The 23,396-nt window shown below is 41.3% G+C and overlaps 2 protein-coding genes across 9 annotated transcripts; one reads left to right on the top strand and one right to left on the bottom strand.

The window, feature by feature from the left end:
* The first annotated feature begins 44 nt into the window (after positions 1 to 44).
* Positions 45 to 17,345, top strand: byn (T-domain transcriptional activator brachyenteron). Of its 3 annotated transcripts, none has more exons than XM_087341077.1 (8): positions 45 to 195; positions 2,472 to 2,664; positions 12,980 to 13,075; positions 13,500 to 13,668; positions 14,177 to 14,311; positions 14,480 to 14,612; positions 14,847 to 15,020; positions 15,301 to 17,345. In XM_087341077.1, exons 2-8 carry the CDS (start codon positions 2,501 to 2,503, stop codon positions 15,921 to 15,923), a joined length of 1,494 nt encoding a protein of 497 aa, XP_087197203.1. In that variant the 5' UTR covers positions 45 to 195; positions 2,472 to 2,500; the 3' UTR covers positions 15,924 to 17,345. The 3 variants fall into 3 exon arrangements, with proteins under 3 accessions (XP_087197203.1, XP_021933935.1, XP_087197202.1); XM_022078243.2 differs by having other exon boundaries at positions 15,298 to 17,345; XM_087341076.1 differs by lacking the exon at positions 45 to 195 and adding an exon at positions 293 to 458 and having other exon boundaries at positions 15,298 to 17,345.
* LOC110836750 (venom protease) lies at positions 12,819 to 23,097 on the bottom strand. 6 transcript variants are annotated; one of them, XM_022078298.2, is made up of 7 exons: positions 20,760 to 23,097; positions 19,714 to 19,914; positions 18,605 to 18,827; positions 18,036 to 18,304; positions 17,757 to 17,926; positions 17,049 to 17,211; positions 12,819 to 14,040 (listed from the first exon to the last, which is right to left on the bottom strand). In XM_022078298.2, the coding sequence occupies exons 1-6, from the start codon at positions 20,803 to 20,805 to the stop codon at positions 17,056 to 17,058; spliced, it is 1,065 nt and encodes a 354-aa protein (XP_021933990.1). In that variant the 5' UTR covers positions 20,806 to 23,097; the 3' UTR covers positions 12,819 to 14,040; positions 17,049 to 17,055. The 6 variants fall into 6 exon arrangements, with proteins under 6 accessions (XP_021933990.1, XP_021933992.1, XP_087197210.1 ...); XM_022078300.2 differs by having other exon boundaries at positions 19,714 to 19,840; XM_087341084.1 differs by having other exon boundaries at positions 20,808 to 23,097.
* Positions 23,098 to 23,396: the final 299 nt, after the last annotated feature.

The following is a 23,396-nucleotide window of genomic DNA, read 5'->3' as shown; positions in this document are numbered from 1 at the left end:
TAGAAGGGGAACCGCGGATGATGGAACGCATTCGGGAACGGAGTGACGAGTAGCCAGGGTGTGAGAAGTGTGTCCACAATTGGCATTGTCGTGTGGAATAGTGGGACAATAATTAGCTTCGTTTTCATAGTAGTGCGTTCTGATTATTGGTCTCGTGAGACATTTCGACCTCTGGTGGTCGCTGAGTGTCGAAAGGTAATCTTCAGAAGTGAGAGAATGCTCTTGGGTGTGTTTTGGTGTCCGCTGTCCGCCAGAGGACGCTGTAATTTCCTTCGGGGCGAAGATTTTAACAGCGAGACTCCTCGGACGACGACGTCAATGTAACCCGGTCACCGGAGCCTCAAAACACAAGAATTTGGCGGGCAGTAATGTTAGGGGAACGCTCGTTCTGGACGAAACCACGTATCTCATTTATCACTTGTTGTTTTCTGTGTGGACGACAGAGGATGTCATTAAGGGTATCACGATTTGCACTCTTAATTTAACATTGATACGGCGTGTTAGATGTGACAAAATCATGTATCACGCTCGGAAGATATAAGAATTGCGCATAAAATTTTTCGTCTGAGAGCCACAAGGAAATAAACTACTCAGGACACCGAATAGATGTCAAATATTGAAGCTGGATTAGATGCAGGTGGCGTGTGACGCGTTAATGAATCCTTAATGTTTTCTAAGAAGTTACAGACACGCGGACCCCGGACAAATCTTTTTACCAGGAGAGCAGCTGACTCAATTTCTCACGGCGTCCTCCATTAACGCGTTCTTAATTCCCACGTGACCTTACGAACGAACACCAAGAAAAGTCAAATATTCTCGGTGTCGCACCCCGGACCAAGAGACCCGTCCCCTGTGCAGAATCCGTTCACGGCGCGCGGTTGCCATGGCAGCGTTAGAAATTAAAGTTGTTAGAGTGGCAACGAGAAATATTCACACCGACATCTCGAATACTCAGTAAATAAGTCACAGATAATATCAGAGCCCTCTTTCGAAAAACAATTTAACCAGCAGAGAATAAAAAAATCAATTTTGAAATGTCTTAAGAGGCTCACTTGGGATGTCTTCAAACGTATCCTGGACCACTCAGAATCCCGTGGCTTAAAAACGCACGAGAAAATCGGGTGTAGGTTAGGTTAAGTACGGACTGTTCCGTATTTAGGCCTAATTCTTACGGGCCTTCGGCTCTGTTAGTGTAGACACGCGGTTTGTGAGGGCCTCCAAATGCTGACATTTGAGGAGCCCTACAAATATAGAGATTAGATTGACGTTAAAATAAATTCGGGTAAAACCAAGAGTGTTTTGAGTCTGTAGCAATAAAAGTTGACTGCGCATAGACAGCAAGATATTTATTTATGTATTTTGTCGTTCTTGATGATAAATTATTCCCTGTTATGAGGAAGTCTTTCCGTATAATCATTCAAAATAAAATATTATAATTGCCATGCCTGAGTAAAATCCTTCCAAGAACACACCAATCGATGATGACACGATAAAACTCTAATTGTACCTTTGAGGAAGACACGAGAGTCAAAACTGCAAACAGAAATGACGTAGAATCGGGCTATCAACATAACATGACGCATACATACACAGGCGGACAGACATTGCATCAGCTGACGTGGGCTGCCAGAATTGAAACTGCACTAATCTTCTGACTAGCTGAGAGACTGTCAGCTTTCCACCAAGGACTCTACTCCACGTAGTTAGGCAGAGACACTGTAAATACCTCATAATGGCCTCCGCATCGTCGAAACATCAGCGAATAATCAATTCGGAAGGTCACGGAAAGAAACCGGACCTCCGCCTGCTCATGACCCACGGCACGTGTTAATGCTCGGAAATTCGTTGCCATGACAACCGGACGACAGGCCATGGAGGGACGAGTGCCAGGTTCACGTACGGCCCGAACGCAAAATCCGAAGGGCTCGATCGTAATTTTCCCGGAGGTCGGCTGAAAGCAATTCGACTGCCGCTGAGCTAACTTGTGCGTTCCGCACAGAGGATTAACAGTAATTTCTGCCTGATCGCGTAAAATTCTTTTCCCCCCAGCCGACAGATCTTGTCGAAGACATTAGAGCGACAGCAACTGGAAATTGCGGTTCATTTTTGCTCGTACAAACTGTGGACAAGTTTCAGTGTCAAATGTCCGTCTGTCCGTCGCGGAGATAAGACAAGAGTAACAAAGAGTCGTAGGAATCTCCTCGCGACGAAGTTGGCTCTGTTCTCCTTGGCTGCAGCGTCTTACAATGCGGTAGAAGTTCAACAAACTTTCGGAGGTCCTTGCTGCCTCCATCATCAGGACCAACTTCGTACTCGTCGCCGTGAGAATCTCAAATTCACGATTACTGGGCCCAAGCTTGAAAAAAGCTAACACCCCGTTTCTGTGAAAATGAATCTCCTCTTGTACAGACGATTATAAGTTAGCCGTTTTCCTAGTCTAAGATTAGTTTCAGGGGCATTTCTTTTTTCAGACGCCAGAGCTCGGAGGTGCGCTTCCAGGATGGCGCAGTCGCACATCCTGTCTGCTGTTGAATCTGAGCTGACGGCGGGACGCTGTAAGGGGGACCCCACGGAACGGGATCTGCAAGTGACCCTAGACGATCGGGACCTCTGGACCAAGTTTCAGTGCCTCACCAACGAGATGATCGTCACGAAGAACGGGCGGTAAGCGATCTGGTGGTTGCCACGTGCTGTTCTGCACGCTCCTTGGTCCTAGACGCTTCGCCTCATTCTCAGAAAGAGATAAAAACTTTCCCTAAACGTGATCAAAATTTCTCATGCATTTGTAACGATCATGTGGCGTGTTTTCTTGGAGGTGAGGACCGCATTTATGATATCATTAAGAGTTCTTCACACAATTTGCACAGAGAGAATGTCCGTCCTTCCGAACGCATGTTTCAACTGGGGAACTACTTCACGAACGTTGATGAAATGTAGGATGTATGTTGTGGTACTACTGGCGATCCCAACCTAACCTAACATTTAATACACCACAACCAGTTATTACAATATGGCGGACACACGAATTTTGGAGGGAAAAGATTTCAGAAATCGGCGTCCGGTTAGGTTAGGTTAGGTTATGTAAGGTTAGGTTAGGTTAGGTTAGGTTATGTAAGGTTAGGTTTCCATAGCTCGGGAAGTAAGCACGATACATAAACGGGGCCAGAACCAAAGTTCCCTGTTTCGACGGGGATATAACAGCAGAAACATTACGAACCAGAAATCTGTCCTGGGTACGATCCCCGGTAAAGATATTGGTTTGGGTACAATAATTTATGATATACAACGATAATTATCGAGTGATCAGTCCTATAATAAATTTCGGCCAATAAAGACTGATGAGAAATGTAACAATTTGTCAATTTTCCCTAACATAAATATTGCTAAGTAATTTTTGTAGTTTCGAAACGAGTGCTGATAGACTGGATTTAGAGAAGATGGTGCAGTGAGTTGGCCATGCAAACAGAACGGGGATTACGAGGATAAAAAATAATTAAGGTAAACAGACCCATGGGAAGACCCAGAAAAAGATGTCTCAACCAAGTGTCACAAGAGGATGTGGGAAATGTCGTCAGAATCGGGATAAACGAGCATTTCTAGAGAGACGCCCCTCGTCAACCCGCGGAACACGGTTTGGGAATCGTTGTGAGTCACGCGCGAAGAACGTCCCGCATGGACCGCTCCAGAGTCGAGAGAGTTTCGTGTGTTTGAAAGCCTCGTTTCTCGTGTGCGTGCGGGTTCGTTTAAAATGTTTGCGTTGTGCATGTGTCAAACGCGTGACGTCGTCCTTCGAAGAAGCGAATTGGACAATAGGGCTCCAAAAAGGATTCTACACGCGTTCGAAAAGTTCGTGGTGTCGGCGGAGGGCGAGCCAGGAAGACGACGGACGATACGGCAGCCAGCGACGTACGTAATATCGCAAAACTTACAAATGTTTAACTACAGATTAGTAAGCCATAACGTCTGAAATATAGAGAATAAACAGCGATATGGCAGTTGTAACACGCGTGATAAATGTAAATGTGGTCACTTTGGTTTCATGCACATACAGAAAATGTGTTAATTTTAGGCTTCATTATATATTAAAACCCAATTTATTATGACGATTCTCACCCACTACATAATTCTGCATTTCTCGTGTACTGAGTATACGTTACTAAATCAATGTTTATTAATATTTGTGTAAGTCTGGTGCAGACTCCAGCGAAATCAGAACTTTTGTTTCCTTCTTGCAGTGTTCTGAAGCAATTTTTATTCTAATATGGGGGGCGGGAGGGGGGGGGGTACGCTCCATGTTTGTAAAGGGGCCTCATTACTGGCGATGTAGATGCTCGTACTGAACATAGTCGAAGCGAAACACAAATCTCCGGGCTCCGAACGCTCGTAAGAACTGGAGGAAAGCTGAACGGATTTTCTCGTTAACATCTGATATTGGACAGAGCTTCCGAAATTTGTCGACACATTTCAATTCCGGTTAACTTCGTGTCTCGCCGAAAATGTATCCAGGACAAAAAAAATGTTTCAGGCAAAAGATTTAGATAAAAGTCGAGAATGAAATATATATTTTTTTTTGTGTGTGTGAAATAAGTCTTACGGTTTCCAAGGTACTTAAACAAAGTCACTTCAAGCAGTGGCATGTCGTAGGCTCAGTGAGCAGCCTCTTTCACAGATTTAAAACCCAGAAGACGTTTCGCTATGCATACATTTCCTAACTTGCACGTTATTAATTAGGTTTAGGGTCTATATCAGACTTTACCAGATACTTTCACGAACAACTCAGTTGCTAGCTACTAGGTCTCAGGCCGAAACGACTTTAGCATTTAACATTCTATGCTACGCGTAAAGAACGCCTAACACTCGCCGTTGACACGGATTATACCTTTAGGAAACGTCATGCCGTTAATTTATACGTAATTCAGTGCCGAAAATTAACATTACTTTTCTGAAGTTTCCTCTTCTGGGAAAGGCAGTTCAAAAGGAGCGACACGACCCACGTTACATCATTCTTGCACTGTTTAATTCACACGTGGTTCATCGAATAAAGTATTTCGCGTGGCCGCCATATTGGTAAAATCCCGGTCCTCCAGAACTATGTCCCCGTATTAAGCGTCGTCGTACGTTTGGCTGGTGGACGAGGGGGCAACAGGCAGCGTCTCATCCGTACTCACGTTCATTCAACGGAATCCGAAACGCCTTACTCACAATTATAGACACTGTTATGGAAGTTTTAACGTGAGAAATTTAGCGTCTCCATGTCGTGTGTAAACACGAAATTTGTTTTAAAAAAAAGGTGTTTAGTTAGTACATGTGTGTTGTGTTGTATCTAGACATTGTCACCAACTAGCAAATGGCGCAGTTCATCAGCATCAATCATCAGTTGCTATTGTGCACGTTATGTCAATCACAGAAACAGCTTTCAGAGCGCACCCGGGCGGAACAGACGGAAATCTGTGTCCAGCCACTCAGAGGCAAGATCAAAGGTCGAATGCATTTGCAAACACGGACAAGTGTTCGAACCTAGGCCAGGGCACCTTCATTCTCGCTCCACGCAAATTCTGACACAGCACGTCAAAGATGAATCGCATCAGTTTCTGGCCGTGTCCTTCCCGATTCATACTTCGTCACACGCTACAATTAACCTATGAAGTCGACAAAGCATCGTTAAATTATCACAGAAAGAAATACGTAAGAGAGTGAAAACTGGGCTGGGTGGACCTTCGTGCCATCTTCATCTCGCAGCGTTCGTGAACAGTAGGAAATGTAGCACGCATGAGAGAAGGCGCTCGCTAGAATTCGACGGAGAATAATCTGTTTCCCTCGTGCCTTCATCTCCTCGCCTCCAAAAAACTCGTCAAATGGGCCGTGGACGATTTCGTAAAGAACTGCTTACGTTTTGACACAGCGTCAGTAAACACGCCTACAGATTTCGCCGAGGATGTCCGACTGTGGGGTACAATGAACGACGTATGTAGGTCACGTTAGACTACTGACCTGGCATCAACAGAGTCCTGAATTTTATTCCAACAGCTGCAGCATCTTAAAATTTAAAAAAAAATTAAGAATTCTGTAACCCGAAGATGGCAGCGCAGACAACGCCCGAAACGCAATTAGTCTATCGTTGGCAGATATTCAATAACAAGTCTAAGTCACCAGTTTGTGGTACAATAGACTGACTTATTGGTGGAGATTACGCACAGAATCTGAGATCATAAGTTGTCAACATGGTCTTGTAGGTTGGCACGAAAGTTTCGGAGGAACATACTGACGCCATGAGTCATTTTTAGCCCTGATGATGGAGGCAGTATTTTCTTCCGAAACGTTTGCATGTACCTGCAAGTCCACAAGGTGTTACTACCCAGAACACGAAGATGGAAACGTGTTATTTTAAAATATGTGTTTCGCTCGTAGCATGAGACACTTCTTCACGAACAGAGAGACAATTACAGTTGCTGTGTGTCCACAACTTAATCTTGTTCGCGCATTACATGTGCGTTAATAAAGCGTTGTGAAAACCGATTTTTACGTCCATATGAAAATTGTGTGGAAAATTAAAAGCAAGTTCGACCCGGGAATTAAGCGATCTCACGCGTTAAGCGACTGTGGCCACATTCTTCAAAATGGCGTCTGTTCCAGGGCTAAAAACTGCAGCGCTGTGACTGGCAATGTACATCCTTTTAAGCAAAGTAGCTGGGACTCATGCAAAACAGCGTGGCAAACAGACAAATAAGAAATATCGAATATTAGTTGCGTCCTAGACCCATCGCATCTCATCGCCAGTGTGACGTAGGCAGCCAGGCACTTCGTTTCGTGGGAGTAGGTCTGCCTGTGGAAATAACCGGGGGGCTTATTAGCACCTTCGTGTTTGCCCAGACACTCACCCAGGTACAAACACTCTTGGGTTTCTCTCTTTCACCATGGCAACAGAAAGGAGCTTTCCAACATTCGTTACACCAGGGTCGGTAAACTACGACCAGCGACCCGATGGCGGCTTCAGAAAGAATCTAAACTTACACAGCAACAAGAACTGGCGGAACTATCGGCACGACCCAGTTCTGAATCGTTCTGCCTCCATCGTCAAGGCAGCAACGACCTCTGAAACGTCGGTCCACGTCTACCAGACAAAGACAGTCATCGCTGTACCCACAATTCTGGGTCTGGCCAATCAGAGTCCTACTCTCGAAGCTCTCACCATCCCTGCCGGGAAATAAGGTTCATCGCCGCATTCACAACAGCTTACTAATGGTCCCTATCCTGAGCCAGATTAATCCAGAGCCTCAACTGAGTGAAAACGAAATATGTTTTGTACGACGTCGAATGTCGAACGTAACAGCTGATGAACCGGAAGATGTCGGGAGAATCCCCGGAAGAGAAAATCTGTCGACCGCTGTTCGCTCCATTCACTGACTGAACCATGAAACCCTCGGCGGTGGCAAGAGGGACTATTTCCTATACATCGATAAGTATCGAGAGAGAGAGAGAGACCGTTTGGTAGTCACAGCTCTGAAGATGGAGACAGTAAGCGTCTCCGAAACGTCGTCAGTACACGACGCCATCTCCCACAAACAGGATCCACATTAACAATAAAAAAATTACCGAAACGCAAGGCGTAAAACAGGCCACGATCTCTTTGTACACGTTCTTGCAGAGTTCAATTAAGTACCTTGGACTTCCTGAACACAGACTTCCGGTCTCGAGGGCCAGCGCGAGAAGCAAGATCTTCTTCCGGTTAATCTTCGTCTGCAAATTTTTACCTGCGGTAAAAATTTATTCCTGAAGATGGAGGCAAACCGTAAATCCAGATATGAGAACCCCGAAGATGAACATCGGCAATGAAGAATTGCGGGTTGCATAGCCTCCTATCAACACTTCCGGCCTCAACTGCCCAAAAGTCTCTCGATTCAACATCGGCGTTACTCCAGAAGTTTCTTCGAGGGCATCTCTTCCTTCCTTCGTGCTTTCGAGACGCTGCAGGCCGTCTCAGGTTCTGACGTGCAGTGGTTCAGCACACGAAATCGCTCACTTGTGATGCTAATTCTTAAGGACAACACGGTTCGTTTGCTGAAGTTACTGTGTTGGAAATTATTCGTGGAATCTGCTCGCACTTAACCTCACACAAACAGGGACGAGCTGTCAGAGTATCGACTCGTAAGATAGCCCTACAGCGTCTCAGAAACTGGAAGTTTCCTTCCTAGCGCTGTACATGCAAATAAAGTCCCCAAATGAGTCACAAAACTCGGTTTAAGAAGACGTCACTCACAAAGTTTCTAACTTCCTGAAGTGAACACCAAATGTCTTTATGAAAGAGCGAGGTCAAACATTTCCTAAGGGGTTCCTGAATAATGACCTTCACTATAACCTTAAATTGTCTGAGAAGTACACGACGTTTCGGAAGTTAGCTCCATTACCTTCAGATGACTGGTTGTTATGTAAGACTTGAGGTTCTCACAGCGGAAATCTTCATACTCTGATGACGGAGGCAGTATGACCTCTGAAACGTTGGTAAACATCGACCAGACTACACAGCGCAATAACCCAGAAGACGGAAATCTTCATACTCTGATGACGGAGGCAGTATGACCTCTGAAACGTTGGTAAACATCGACCAGACTACACAGCGCAATAACCCAGAAGACGGAAATCTTCATACTCTGATGACGGAGGCAGTATGACCTCTGAAACGTTGGTAAACATCGACCAGACTACACAGCGCAAAAACCCAGAAGACGGAAATCTTCATACTCTGATGACGGAGGCAGTATGACCTCTGAAACGTTGGTAAACATCGACCAGACTACACAGCGCAATAACCCAGAAGACGGATATCGACTGGTTGTTATACTGACGAATTATTACCTTTTATTCTAAGATCAACGGCGAAGACCGGGATACAACCCGAGAACTTTTGAACGCCACGCTAATATACGACTCCAACATGCCATCGAGGCGACTGCATTACAGCCAGCTCCCGAAACGTCGTACATATGAACAAACGTCACATAATGGGTAATATTATGAGGTAGAGCCCTAAAACCGAATACAACTTTCATAAGCAAAGGAAGTTTGCGTTAAAATAAATGACCCTAGCGATAACATGATTCTCTCCTCCTACGCTGGAAACAGAGGCGACATATTCCTCCGAAACGTCGGTAACTATAACAGTACTACAGCACAATGCAACAGCTAATTATTGGTATTACAGTTTTATGATATTAGGTCAATGGCGATGAATCATGAAGCTGTTTGGATCAGAAATTTCCAGAGTCGACGCGGCACTCGCCATTTTGTATTTTTCTCTTAACGAACGGTGGGAGACTCGAAAGCAACGCTAAACCGTGCATTGTTTAAGAGCATGATTGATGCTTCTTTGTGGGACATCACAAAGTTGCGATGTTGTTTTGTTAGCGGTGGCGTTTAGAGTTACTAATGACCAGCTTTTGAGGTCTTAAACACCTCGCGAATTGTCCTAACCAGAAATCATTAACACAGGTAGGTACACACTACCTCAAAACAAACACGTTCATTCAGTCATGTCATGAGACTGAGAATTTAAATCCTATTATCGACCAAAACTTTAGAAACGAACATCGATTTAAACGAGAGAATAAAAATTTTGGCAGAAATCTACCATCTTTTTTTTTTATCTACGAATAGCGAACATTTTGAATCAAGAACACTTCGTTTCTGTATCTTGCTTAAAATATAAACAAAAAAATTTAAAGATTTACGAGCATTGCGTAGCGTTTGCATAAATCATTCTCACGTGGATGAACTCTTCTGTGTCTTAGATTCCCATTAAAGCTGTGTTTGCAGACTTCTGTCTGTCTGCACTCACCTCCACCTAACTGCGTTTATGTTCAACTTAATACTGGCAATAATAGTTTATGAGATGGGCACGGCACGCAGCATGCACGTAACAAGTGATAAATGCACAACGTTTAGTCAGAAAATCCGAAAATAGGAGACCATTAGGTAGACATAGGCGTAGATGGAAAGATAATATTGTAATATTGAAATCGAATTTGGGGCTGTAGATTGGATTCAGAAAACGCCCCAATGCTCTGTTATCTCCTTCTCAAAAAGATATTTACTTTAAATAAGTTAAACGTTCTAATAATTGCGCCGCTCAGCATTTAAAATGTACCCAAAAAATGTAACACAATTTTAATTACATCTCTGAAAACATTAAACAAAAGCGTAGATTGTTTTAAAAACCTAACTTAAACTGTTGTGTAGGTTTTCTGCGATATTTCGATTCTTTAAGCCAAAGGTTCTCAGAGTTTTAGTACCCCTGACGAAATCAAAGAATAGTCTGGTACCCCACCCAAAAAAGAAACAACCTACTTTCGTATTTCTGGCAGAAAAAACGTAGACTCGTACATTTACCTTTGCTGAAATCCTACACTTTCAATTTTAATTAACGCTGTAAGTATGTACAGGGTGTCCATAAAGTTCCTTCTGAACTGTAGCTACGAAATATTCAAGACCTATAAAGTAACCATCAGCCTTAAGCGTGGAACAAAATATCTGCGGGATCAAACAATGTGCAAAGAACGGAAGGTATGCTGTAATGGCAACTCCGAAAAGCGTATCTGGTACCACAGATTGAGAACCAGTTTTATAGCGGATGGGCTCTGGGACCCACCCAGCCCGTAACAACGATCATTAAGAATTTTAAGTTGCATCTCTGCTCGTACATCTTCAGGGCTTGACGTCACATCAAACGCAAGATCCTGTCCAAAAATCAAATGAACAGTGCGCGAATTACACATTCGAATGTTCAGCTCTCCGTGGTAAACGTCGTGTCGTATATTAACATATAATTAATAATTATCGCAGTGCAATTTCGAGCCGTACCTCATATGGTTTACATTACGTAAATCCCGCGACTGGGTACGATCCTGAGCCGGTTTAATCCCGTTACGTATTCTGTTCGATTATTGTCCAAGAAACAGGCTTTTGTGTTCGATTGTACGTGGTCTTCCTCAGCATCTTTCAGACAATAGTCCATAACCTTCGCCCCCCTCCACGTTATTAATAACCACCCCTAACCTACGTTTCATAATCGGCACTTGTTACGCAGTTAAGACGTCATTAAACATTCTATTATTAGAAAGCATCTTAAGTAAAGAGAGTCTAATCTACGTCCATCAGTGTCAAATTGCTTTTCAAGAACAAAATATGTAAGCAGAATGATGACAAGGCTGATTCACAAGCAGCTGGTGATGAACCAGGGTCCTTTTGAAACTCATTTTTTAAGAACACGCTGTCCACTGAGGGACCCAATCATGGGGTTTCGTTTGGCCAGCATCTGCATCGAACATTCAAAATACAATTTGAATGGACCACTTTAGTTCTTATCTTCCAATTCTGTTGCCGAGAGACCTACTTTTCTGTGGCTTAATCCAAAAATTGATACCTGTTCTCATCACTGCACACTGTCCCAGCTTCAAACCTAAATCTTATCAGCGTTATCTCATTAATAGCATCCAAGAGAATCGTCAACTGAAATCAGTCCCTGTACAGACATAAACTAGTCACTTTCTCATCTTGGAAAATCATCGCTGTTCAAATCTGCTTCTTGAAATCAAAGTCGTGTGCGTACGTTCACTCGCCAATGCATCCTTCCTCTATGTTCCGTAATGCTCTCTCACATATTTCAATGAACACGTAATTTCTTCCAAAAGCAAACTGAAATGCTGAACTGTGTTCTGAAAGTACTGACTGAGCACGCTTCTAGTATAGAGTTCACGATTCATTAATAATTCCAAGACACGCGGCTGACAATTCTTATGTAGCAAATTTCTCTCTGCTTACAAAAATGTGGTCATATTATCAGATATGACCCAAAGCATTATTTACATAACCACACAAATATAAATCTCCAGTCATTTGCACCTCAACTTCTACTAACATATCAATGTTTACTTATGAAGACGTCATCGGATATATCATAAAAAATTACCACTTACTTTATCTGAATCTGTAGCTTCTAGTTCCTCAGTAACAAATATTTAGTCTTGGATTTAAAAGCTGTCAGTAATACATGGTCGAGAATATTAACAGGCACATAAATGAATAGGATTCAAATAAAATGTGATAGTATACATGAAAATAAAGTCCTGCTGGGTCATTCATAATTATGGTTATGTTTCCACTTATTTTCACTGTGCTATAAAATGTTTTGAATATGACTACAAATAATATCTTACTTACGGTTTTGTATTGCAAAGTAATTCAGAAGTAATCTGCTCACTCGTGGAAGATAGAAATAAAAGAAAAATTCTTTGGTTATGGTCACAGCAGTTTCACATCAACAACCACCAGTGTTAGCAATGAGAATCACTCTAATGAAGTTCTGCAAGAACACAGCCATCTACATACCAAAGCTGTAGTTCTCAGTACTGCATGGTAGATGGACCATGAAAAATTTACCTTCCATAAATATTAATTGCTTTATTTATATAACTGAGGGGGATAAGTGACTTGTGTAATTTAAACACTTCCAACCAGCCAACAGTCTAATATAGCCAGAAAGAAAATTATAAAATACTTTGAATTATGGATGATTCCTTTATGGGCATCTTTTTAATTTTTTAACACTCTTTATGAACAGAAGTTCAATTTATCTTCCAGTCTCAACAAAATCTAAATAAAGCTTTCACAGACAATGCAACAGGCATTACATATAATGGGCATGGGAAAAATACAAAATGTGCACAAAATTTTGGTTAGAAAACTTTATGGAATGAGACCACAATGCTAAGTTGATCTCAGGAAAGTAGGTTAGGTTTGTGAACATGTGAAAGAGACTGAAATGGTTCAATAAAGAACTATAAACTTTTATTGCACAAGGACTTGAAAGTAATTTAACTCAAACAAAATTTTCATTAGATTTAATTCAAATGAGCAATTAAGAATGAGTTATTATGAAATGTCATTAAATAAAGCACAAATAACACGCGCCCTGGACTTGTTACAGACGAATGTTCCCAGTGGTGAAGGTGAGCGTCACAGGACTAGATCCACAGGCCATGTACAGCGTATTGCTGGAGTTTGTACAAATTGACCCACACAGGTAAGAAAGTTTTATAATGTAGGAGCGAAGGGTAGTTTCATGGGTGGTGGAGAACAAGTGAATTAGGTGGGAGGCCAACAGTGAGAAGGAGATGAAGAAAAGTGATGTCCTGTGGAATGATAAAACCATTCACTGCTTTACAATTCTAGACACATCTCTATCAGCCCAATGAAGTGGGAGCACAAAGTAGGCAGGGACATATGAAGGTTAGACTTAAAAGTTGGCATGGCGTCTGCATGGGGAGTTGAAGCAGAAAACTAAATATTAGATCCGGCCAGGTTTATAAACTAATGCCCTTGGTGAGGCCAGCAACTCTCCGATGGACCACTAGGTTCCTATTACATTCTAATGCTTGGTGTGAACATGTACGCATTATTATGTACTGCAACTGATCACGCATCATGTTCAAATATAATCGCTACAGGTGGAAATACGTGAACGGGGAATGGGTGCCCGGTGGCAAGGCGGAAGTGCCGCCACCCAACCCTATTTACATGCACCCAGAGTCGCCCAACTTCGGAGCACACTGGATGAAGGAGCCCGTCTCATTCGCTAAGGTGAAGCTCACAAATAAGACAAATGGGAATGGACAGGTGAGTGAAGTGAAGAATGAGGTGTTTCAGCGATGATCAGAGGCTTCTCCTCGTTGTCTACCGTGAGCTTCGCAGGAAGTTCTTACATTTTTAAAACTATTGTTATCTCAAAAAATTCTACTCTAAACCGCATACTTGTTGTACACTTTGACAGAACTGTACGTTTAAGACTTGCTCCAGCAAGCCACCAAAATACATCTCAGAAGCGAGACCTGGATAATTTCATAACCTCAATGCCACACAGTTACAAATAAAGAAACGTGAACTATTTTTGGTGATGTACGCTGGTGGACCAAAGTGGAATAGGATAAATTCTCACTGGTAAATGGACCAACACTGGACCCTATTATGATACATTCAGATGTGTCGCATCTGGAAAAGAAAAGTAGAATTATATATTGCAAAATAAATTATCTGAACTTTGAAAAGCATGCCAGAAAACTGAATTCCAAATCTGCTATACCATTATAATCCAAAGGGCATAAAAAATGTTCCAACTTGTTTGCAGATCATGCTAAATTCTCTACACAAATACGAACCGAGAGTGCACCTGGTAAAGGTGGGGTCTGAACTGCGACGTGTCCTCACATATCCTTTCCCAGAGACTCAGTTCATTGCTGTCACTGCATACCAGAATGAAGAGGTAAGTTGCGCTTTTAGAATGTTACCTTTCTGTTCACATGCACACACGGTCCCTCAACCATAACACAACATCAAATTACCAAATCCTTAAAAAAAATTGGCAAATTTGAAATATTTGCGAGTGACAGTAAGAAATAAAAATTCCGCTCATCTAAGATAATTGTTACAGGTTACAGCATTGAAGATAAAGCACAACCCATTTGCAAAGGCTTTCTTGGATGCAAAAGAGAGGCCAGACGGTTTCTACCAGCGGGATTTCATGCCCAACTACCCACAGCCGCAGCAACCGCAGTACACACAATGTGAGTCTCTTACTGTACAGGATGTACTTTGTGCTCCTCAGTGGATTTAACGTGATCTCTGCTGGTTATTTCAAAGGGTGACACAAACAGGAATCAACATGTTTATTAGAAAAAACATTATCAAAATAAAATACATTGTCTTTCCCAGTGATTATATTCTTCTGTGTAACCAATACTTTCCAGTATCAGAGTGAACTATTAAATGGATCCGGATTATCAACATTTCTCTGTCAGATGGATCCTGGTTCCTGCCACAGGGAGTGTACCCTGGTACATCACATCACCCTGGACTGCCTCCACCTGCTCTGGCACCTTGCGATCGTTTTCCGTCTGCCACCGCAGTACGCACTCAGCGCAGCTCGCCATACCAGCCACCACGTGTGAGATCTCACTCACCACCTCATTCAGGTGAGTAATTCTGACATAAAGGTGCGAGAACTAAGGTCCAAGAGTCACGAACAACTGGATATTCCTTTCCTGACTACTGCCCTAATGCCGTAAGCCACCTAACGATTTCATAATATTCATTTTATACAGAGGTCTCTGTGTTATCTGTGGATCACAAATCATACTTCGAGCAAAATGTTGCATGATTTTTTGTTTTTCCCATGCACATCTCACGTCCAATCACTTTCATCCTTGTTGATGTAAGAACATTAATTGAAAAACATAACATAATTTTCAGCAGCCTTTGAGCCTCAGGCCACAACGGCACCGGTCTTCTCTCCGTCTGCAGCAAGTTTCGCGTGGTCCGTTTCTTCTCAGCCAGTCTCAACGCCACTGGGAAGCAGCACCATAAGCTGGCCCTCCACCCCCACCACTCTGTCATCCTCGCCCCCTCACGGCCCATCTCCCCATGCCACCGCGCCTCACACCCCATCTCCAACACACCACATCCAACATCATCACCCGATCATGAACAGTGCCATGCCGTCTGGACCCAGTTATGGCAGTTCAGGCGGTTGGCATCACGTGCCACCTGGCAGCACTAGTCCCGACCTCATCCTGAGCTCTGCACAGACTTACCACCAACATTACCAACCACCAAACACCGCCATATCAACAGAGTACATCCCAATAATTCAGGAACAAGTGCCAGCACCTTCTAGCTACCAAAGTCATGATTCACTAGGACATCACCACGCCGTGGGCTCACCACATCGCCACACTCCACCCCTATACGCTCATCACAGTGTTGAGAAAGTGGAGCCTGCGATGTCAGAAAATTACAGTGAGGATGGCGGGGGAGGGTCACCTGCGTCGAGGCAAGACTGTTGGAGTCCTCTAACCCCGCCACATACTGGCATATAACACAAGACTAGCATCAGCATCTGCGTAGAAATTAATAGGGCTGTGTTGTTTAGTTGCTTAGTGAACCAAGCGACTGGCATGCAAAGTAATTCCTTGCCAAATACAGAGGGTTGTCCCTGGAAACATAAATCTGACACCGCCAATTTAATAAGATATGCTCTACGGACACATAATCAAACTGCCTGTCAGCATTTAAATTACCACAAATGCATAAATTACACTTGAACATTGCAAAGTGACGTGCAATGAAAATTGTTCACTTTGCATTAATCTCTTTATACCTGAAATTCCTACATTCAACAGAAACAGAAAGGTGTCCCAGGAAATGAGAAAATAAAAAATACGGTTTGGCAAGGGATTACTATATTCTTAAACATGTAAGTGAAATATTCTGTTTCTGTAGGGTATTTAAATTAAAATATTTTCTATTCTGTAAGGATAATGTGTATACCTCCATTTTAGGGGCACGCAAGACGAAGTATGTTTTGTCAGCTGTAAGATAAGTTACAAATATTTTAAATTCTGAAACGTCATGACTGAATCAAAAATCAAGTGCCTTGAGCATTATTCAATTCCAAAATGGTACCCAAAACTTCGAGCATAAATTAATTAAATGACTGAAATAAATTATAATAAATTTGGATAATAGAGACAAGAAAAAGCACTTATCAGAGTAACGACTTGTGATGGGCTTTTCCAGTTCATAAGCAAAACTGAAAAGAAGATCCTTGCTATGACGAATGTCACAAATACTCTCAATGTTGCCATATTTATAATTCTTAACATATACACAAGTTTTAATCCCCCCATGGCAAAACATTTCTTGGCGTATGTACAGAAAGTTCATCTCTGGTGACAGGTTAACATTTTTTTAAACAGAAACGTGGACAAATCAAGATTAAAATTTTAAAAGAATTCCAAAAAGTATTTAATTTTTCATCTTCATGAGAAAGGAATACCACATACAAAAAGATAGGAACTTATTATAAAGGAATGACTGGTCGTCGTAACTCATGACTGAGTCTCTGATCTCAGGACACTGTAACATTTCTGGAGCTCAAGTGTCTGCCATGTTGGGTTTGTGACCACAGAATGAGCCTACAAACAAACTAATATAATACACACCAAATAGTTATCTGAGGTGAATGTTGATCCAGTCTACAAATGATGACACTCTTGAATAAACTCCAGGAAAAGATTTTGAGCCACAGCCAATGCCTGACGACACAACACCAACCAAGACGTGGACGTCACCTTCGCGTACCACAAGAGGCCCCCCTGAATCACCCTGCGAGATAGTAACACAGAAATTAAATAAACTATTAGTCGCTGGATAAGCTTGCGAACCCACAGTTTTCACCCGTGGTTGCCCGTGTTTGTTCCGGAACTGTTACTGCAAATAAAGAATTGTTTGAACAAAGACTGCACAATGTTATGTATTTTAATCTTGACATTTTATATGAAAGACAGGAAGACAAACATTTTGAATTTAATTTAATCGATATTTGGATGAGAATTTTTTGAGCCAAACTGAACGGAGAACTTTACTCGATACTGGCACTTCAGTGTTCATATTTTTCACTCAAGATGGCAATAATTCATTAAGAACTAGATATAAAACATACAAGAGTCCTCTTTTACAGAGATTTACATCAAACTGTGTGAGATGTTTCTACTTTTTGCCATGTATATTCCCCTTTGGCCTCCTTGATTTAACTACGGCAATATTAATACAAGAAAGCACAGAAAGTATAATTCGTCAGCATGTAACTTTGTCCATCCCCAGACTGTTCATGTCACTGATTACCAATTGTGCAGCGATATTCCGCGTACCTGGCACGCATCCTTGCCGCCATTTGGATCACCTGCACACAGCTGAGAGTTAATGATGCCTTCAGGGTAGTTACGCCGGGGAACGAGCGAACCAGAGTATGCCCTCATACAGTCACTGTTGTTGAAAATTGTCACACTGACTTCCTGCAACACAGGACTCCTTTCACCACCTGAAAACGATGATGTGCTTTACATAAAAACTGTTTTTGTTACTACAAAATGAAAGAGAGTTCAAATGTAGCATTGAGATTGCTGCAGTAATAAATGTCTCATATTTACCAAATGACAGATAGCCCCAACCTGTGAGGACAGCATGTTTTCCAACATAAGCCATCCTCTGCCTTGGCTCAGGCAGACAGACCGGTCTCACATAACGACTATACTCTGCCCGGCGAGATAATTTTAGTATCGCGATGTCATTGTAATACTTCGGAGGCTTATAGTTGGGATGAATGTGTATGCTATCCACAGATATATCCTCAGGACTGGCATCTTGTTCATCTGGTCGCGACAAGTCCAGTTCTCCAACTCGCACGACATCCGGAGACCTGAACGATAATTGGCATAACACTCGTACATTTAATTGTCTTCATTAGCAATTTATCAAGGCTTAGCCAATTTTCTCTACCTATATGCATCAGTACACTAGGAACTTTTTTGAAGCTCAGCCAATATTCTTCATAGTGGTACAAGGTATTTTTTTCCCAATGATAAAGGCAGCCAGAGCATGTAACTAAACACCCATCTCCATCCCTGACTAAGTATATGTGAAGCCCCTAACATAACTTCATAAAGCAATGCTTGGGCACAGAAATAATTTCACACCTTATATCACCTTAATACATCACCTGCGAGTACAACAATGAGCCGCCGTGAGGACTGTGTCGGCCTGCAGCATGGAGCCACCACAATACCAATCTACCGAACCATTCTCCTGCTGCTCACCAACTGCGACCATCCAAGGGGAGCTAGTGGCAGTTCGGAGAGGAATTCCACCGACCGCAGCTCCCAACATCTGATCACGAGGAACGTAAGACACATCTCTGTCAGCAGTGTACAGCATTCCACATCCTGGAAGATATTTGACCTATGTACAAAGCTAACACCAGTTATTAGAACAGAACTGTACACCCTACCACAAAGAACAGACATTATGACTGAATGCATGCACTGCAGTCCCAAAAAATACAATTTTCGAAAATGTGTGTCCAAAGAAGATGAATGGACCTGTTAAACAAAATACTCTCTGCATTTATAGACTGGTTCCTCCATGGCACACAGTCGTTCTTGAACAGATCACATAGTTGACCACCTGGGCAAAGCCCTTACTTTTACGAAATCCAAATGCCAATGTATCCTGTCCTGAGAAACTTGAATCATGTTTTCACAGCCAAATCCATTTTTTAAGATACATTTTGATACAATACTCCCTTGAAGTTTTATGATTCCCCGGACCTTCCTAATAACATATTCTAAAATAAAGTTTAAAAACAATGGTGATAGAGCACCTCCTTGCTTCAGACAATTCTGAATATACACCAGACACATGTTTACACAAACTTTATTACAGGTTCCATTTAAATACATTTTAATTAGTGTAACTAATCTCACTTATATAATTAAATCAAGAAGGAGATGATGGGTATGGTAGGTAGCATACATGAAATGAGCAATGCCTACTAAACATTAGTTAGTAAACAAACCTAAAAAGAAGAGATGGCTTGGGAGAATGATATAAAAATAGATATTATTGAAAAAGGATAAATACTTATCAGAATTCATGTGGCTCAGGATAGCGACTAATGGTAGGCTATTGTGAACATGGTCATAAACCTACAGATTCCATAAAAGGCAGAAACCTGACCAGCTGAGAGACTACTAGTTTCTCAGGAAAGGCTATTCATGGAGTTGCATACATTAAAAGATCTGCTCGGCAAGCAGCACATTACAAACTCACTCTTTCGCATGACAGGCTGAGGGCAGCAGACAAATGGCTCCATGCCATCCATTTGGCAATAGTACCAGCTTGTGGGGCAGACGGCCGCTGGCACACAGGACCACGGCTGTCCTCTGCTCTTCGGGCACTGAACAAGTCGAACAGATGCAAAATTTGTCATTGGACGCCATGATCCGATTACCTGGCCATCTGCATATTGAACTGAAAGTGGAGCTCATATCAAAACAATAACAAGAACAGTGGTGGTGATGATAACACAACGGTGATCAAATTACTATTAAAGATAATCCTCAAATAATTATTAAGAACGAAAATAAAAATACAATGATTAAGCCCTACACAGAGCCTGGTGGTTAAAATGCAGCAAAATGTAGATAAAACAAGAATACCAAAAGAAGCCTTTCATTATGCTCCAAAAGTATGAAGTGACATTGGCCATCCAAGAAAGAGATGGGAAGCTGAAGGCAAAACAGAAAGATTTCCTATGCCCTGAAGTGAAGATGATGATGAATTCTAGCTCAAGTAAAACACCTATAAGAATAAAGAGAATCCAAATGTATCTTAAACTTACTGGACAAACAATTTAATCATAAATTGTAAACGTTATAATGACAGCAGCAGACAGGCGTGAGATCACTCCTGGAATATCTACACGAAACTATTTAAGTAGACTTTAAACTACAAATATAATTGATGAGATGAAATGATCAGTTAAGTTGCACACTGAATTACAAGCAGGCAGGATGAATCTGTAATAGAAGTCACAGAACTAGCACTAGAATAGAATTACATTCCACAGATCCTTCATAGGTCTAAGCCAAGGATGTAGAACAGGTCATAGCACAAATATAAATACGTAGTTACAACAGCTATTTACAGATTTTTGGAACTACAGTATTACAGCAAAATAATTATGATGATAAACCATCACCATTGTTACTTACATGTAGAAGAATTACTGTGAACATAAATTAATTTATTTTTGATTTTATGAAAAGTTAATTTAAATAAAAATAACAACAACAACAAATACTTCCACCACCTACCAGCAGACTTCAGAGAGATCAGAACCATGAACCACAGCAGATACATACTGATGCAGTGAGGAGGCAAGGAGATGTGAGCAAGTGGCCACCTTGCCTTTCCACTTCAACAGGTAGACAGAGACAGAAAAACTACATAATAACAGCCAAAAAAGAAAATGGGGGGAGGGGGGAGGGAGGGTAGAGAGAGAGAGAGAGACAGAGATAAAATCTGTGAAAGTGAAACCAGTAATTGACCATGTTATGTAATGTTATGTTCTTTAGTGGTTTTGGTAGTCTGTGTGGTACAGTTACTTGTACTGAGACAGATCTGAACAGGAGCACAGGTTTAACAACTGAAAGCAACAAAGGCTCTCTCCTACAAAAATTATAAAACTTCAAAGTTTAATTCCCACAAAGGTAAGTTTCTGCAAAAAAAATGTCGGGAAACTACCTTGAAAGCAGATTAAAGAGTTTGGATAAGATACTACTAATCTTAATTTTGTTTCTCAACTGAAAAATGTGTGGGAAAAAAACACAGCAACATGTTACCTGATTGGTAAATACCTCCTCTGCAGTCAAAGTGCATAAACCCAGCTGTAACGAGCTAAGCAAAAATCATTGCTATGGACTGATGAAAACAATGGTAAAGTTAGTGGGAAATCTGTGAGATGGCTGTGGGGATTCTTTTCTCAGAAAATCCTACATAAACATGTGGGTGAAACCAGCACATTGCAACTTCATAGTTTCACTGTAATAAAACTGTTATAATTATTACCAGCGGACTTTAAATACAGACCAAGAGAAGTTATTTGGCTTCAGAATGAGAAATTAAATAATAAAGAACTTCATGATACACCAGACTGTGGATTCTGGGTTAACAATGTGTAGTCTTATAGGTAGGTACCAATGTTCTGCAGCAACATAATGCCTCCATCTTACGATATAGTCTGTCGATGAATATTGCAAAGATTCATGAAAAGAACCGTCTATGAAGAAATGATCTGACAGAAAAACCGCCTTAAATTCCAGAATAATAATTCAAGAAAAGTCATCAATATGGAATGTTAGTATAAATAGTGTGGAGTTAAGCTGTGACAAGGAAATATACATACAGGCATTCTAAGAGAAAACTTCAGGTAAAATCATGACATTTACCTGGACAATTTTTATACCAGAGTTAGGCCAGCAAAATCTCTTTTAGAAAGGAAGAAATATGTGGCATTCTGTGGACTAAAAGATGCATCCCACAAGACCTCAAGAAGGAGTCAGACATGATAAAGTAACATGTGTTATTCAAAATAACAAATGTAGATGGGGCAAACCAATACATATGTTATTACTAGATACAACTGTTCAATAATCCAACAATATGCCGCTCAACCTTCTGAAGCACGCAGTGTTCGATGCTCATTTTTTTGTGAACCAAAACTACAGAGTAATATACGAGACACTACTGCACAAGGTAAAGAACTGTGGATCTCACAAGTAAATAATGCAGATGAGTTCAGCTGTGAGGGAAATGAAGTATTGCAAAACACAGATACATTTGTAAATTCATCATTTCTGTTATGATACCGCTACAGCTGTAAGCATTTTTCTCAATACTGATCTACAGAATCTCAAAATTAAACAAATTATCTCCATATTAATGCTTGTAACATATTTGTGGCACACCAGTCCACAAAGTGTTAATATAAATAACTGGACGCAAATAAAAATCACTGGGCTTCGCAAAATCCACGTCATGGGCGAGAAAATTCCAAGAATGTTACGAAAGAAAATGGAATTTTTAACAACTCTATACACGACACTAATTAGTGCAAGAAACAGTTGTAGGCACCCACACTTTGCTTTAATAAGTGATCCCATAGGTACTTATTACACAGCAACGTGAAACACCTCCGCTAAAAGCCACCTTGAACCAGAGTTTCTTTGAAGGTGACCCCATGACTATGTCATTTGAAACAACACAACACCTTGTGTCATACAGAAATCACTTACCGGGTCATCGCATTTCCACTTCAGGCACAAGCTCAGACATTATTCAAGACCCATGCTGTGACTCTACAGCTGCTCATTAATAATCACATGTAACACTGCAGACATTTCTGTGACTGAAAACCTTAAGACAAATACAGAAATTGAAAGCATATTAATGTTAAGCAGTAAGATCATTAGAAAGACAAGATAAGAGGTAATGATGGAGAACAAGTAGGGGTAATGGGACTCAAGAATACATGGTGAATGTAAGAAATATTTACCATACTTACACAATAATAAATGCGCATAATTCCATTTTTTGGCAGCAATATTCTGATGCTTATTTGCTTCACACACTTCAGGAATCCTATTTTATGTAACAATTATGACAGAAGGAAACACAAAATACTTGTTAAAATGGAAAAATTATTCGCATAAATAATAAATGTGTAGGAAGGTTTACTTTACATGTGATGCTGATATGAGGGTAACAAAATATGTGAACTTCATTACAAAGTAAATGCTTCATACATTTAATTTAAAATGTATACATTTATTTACAACTTGTACACAAAATCCTTCATTTAACCATGTCCTTGCTGTCCAGGTCCATGAGGATGTTACATAAAAGGTTCAATACAGGACTCTGGAAGCAAGACAAATATGCTTTGGTAAAAT

Source organism: Zootermopsis nevadensis, unplaced genomic scaffold (genome assembly GCF_977971745.1).
Source record: "Zootermopsis nevadensis isolate Lab colony 2312 unplaced genomic scaffold, Znev_1.0 Znev_ptg000061l, whole genome shotgun sequence".
NCBI classification, from domain to species: domain Eukaryota; kingdom Metazoa; phylum Arthropoda; class Insecta; order Blattodea; family Termopsidae; genus Zootermopsis; species Zootermopsis nevadensis.
Note: the sequence above shows the minus strand (reverse complement) of the source record. Positions and strands in the feature narration are given on the sequence as shown.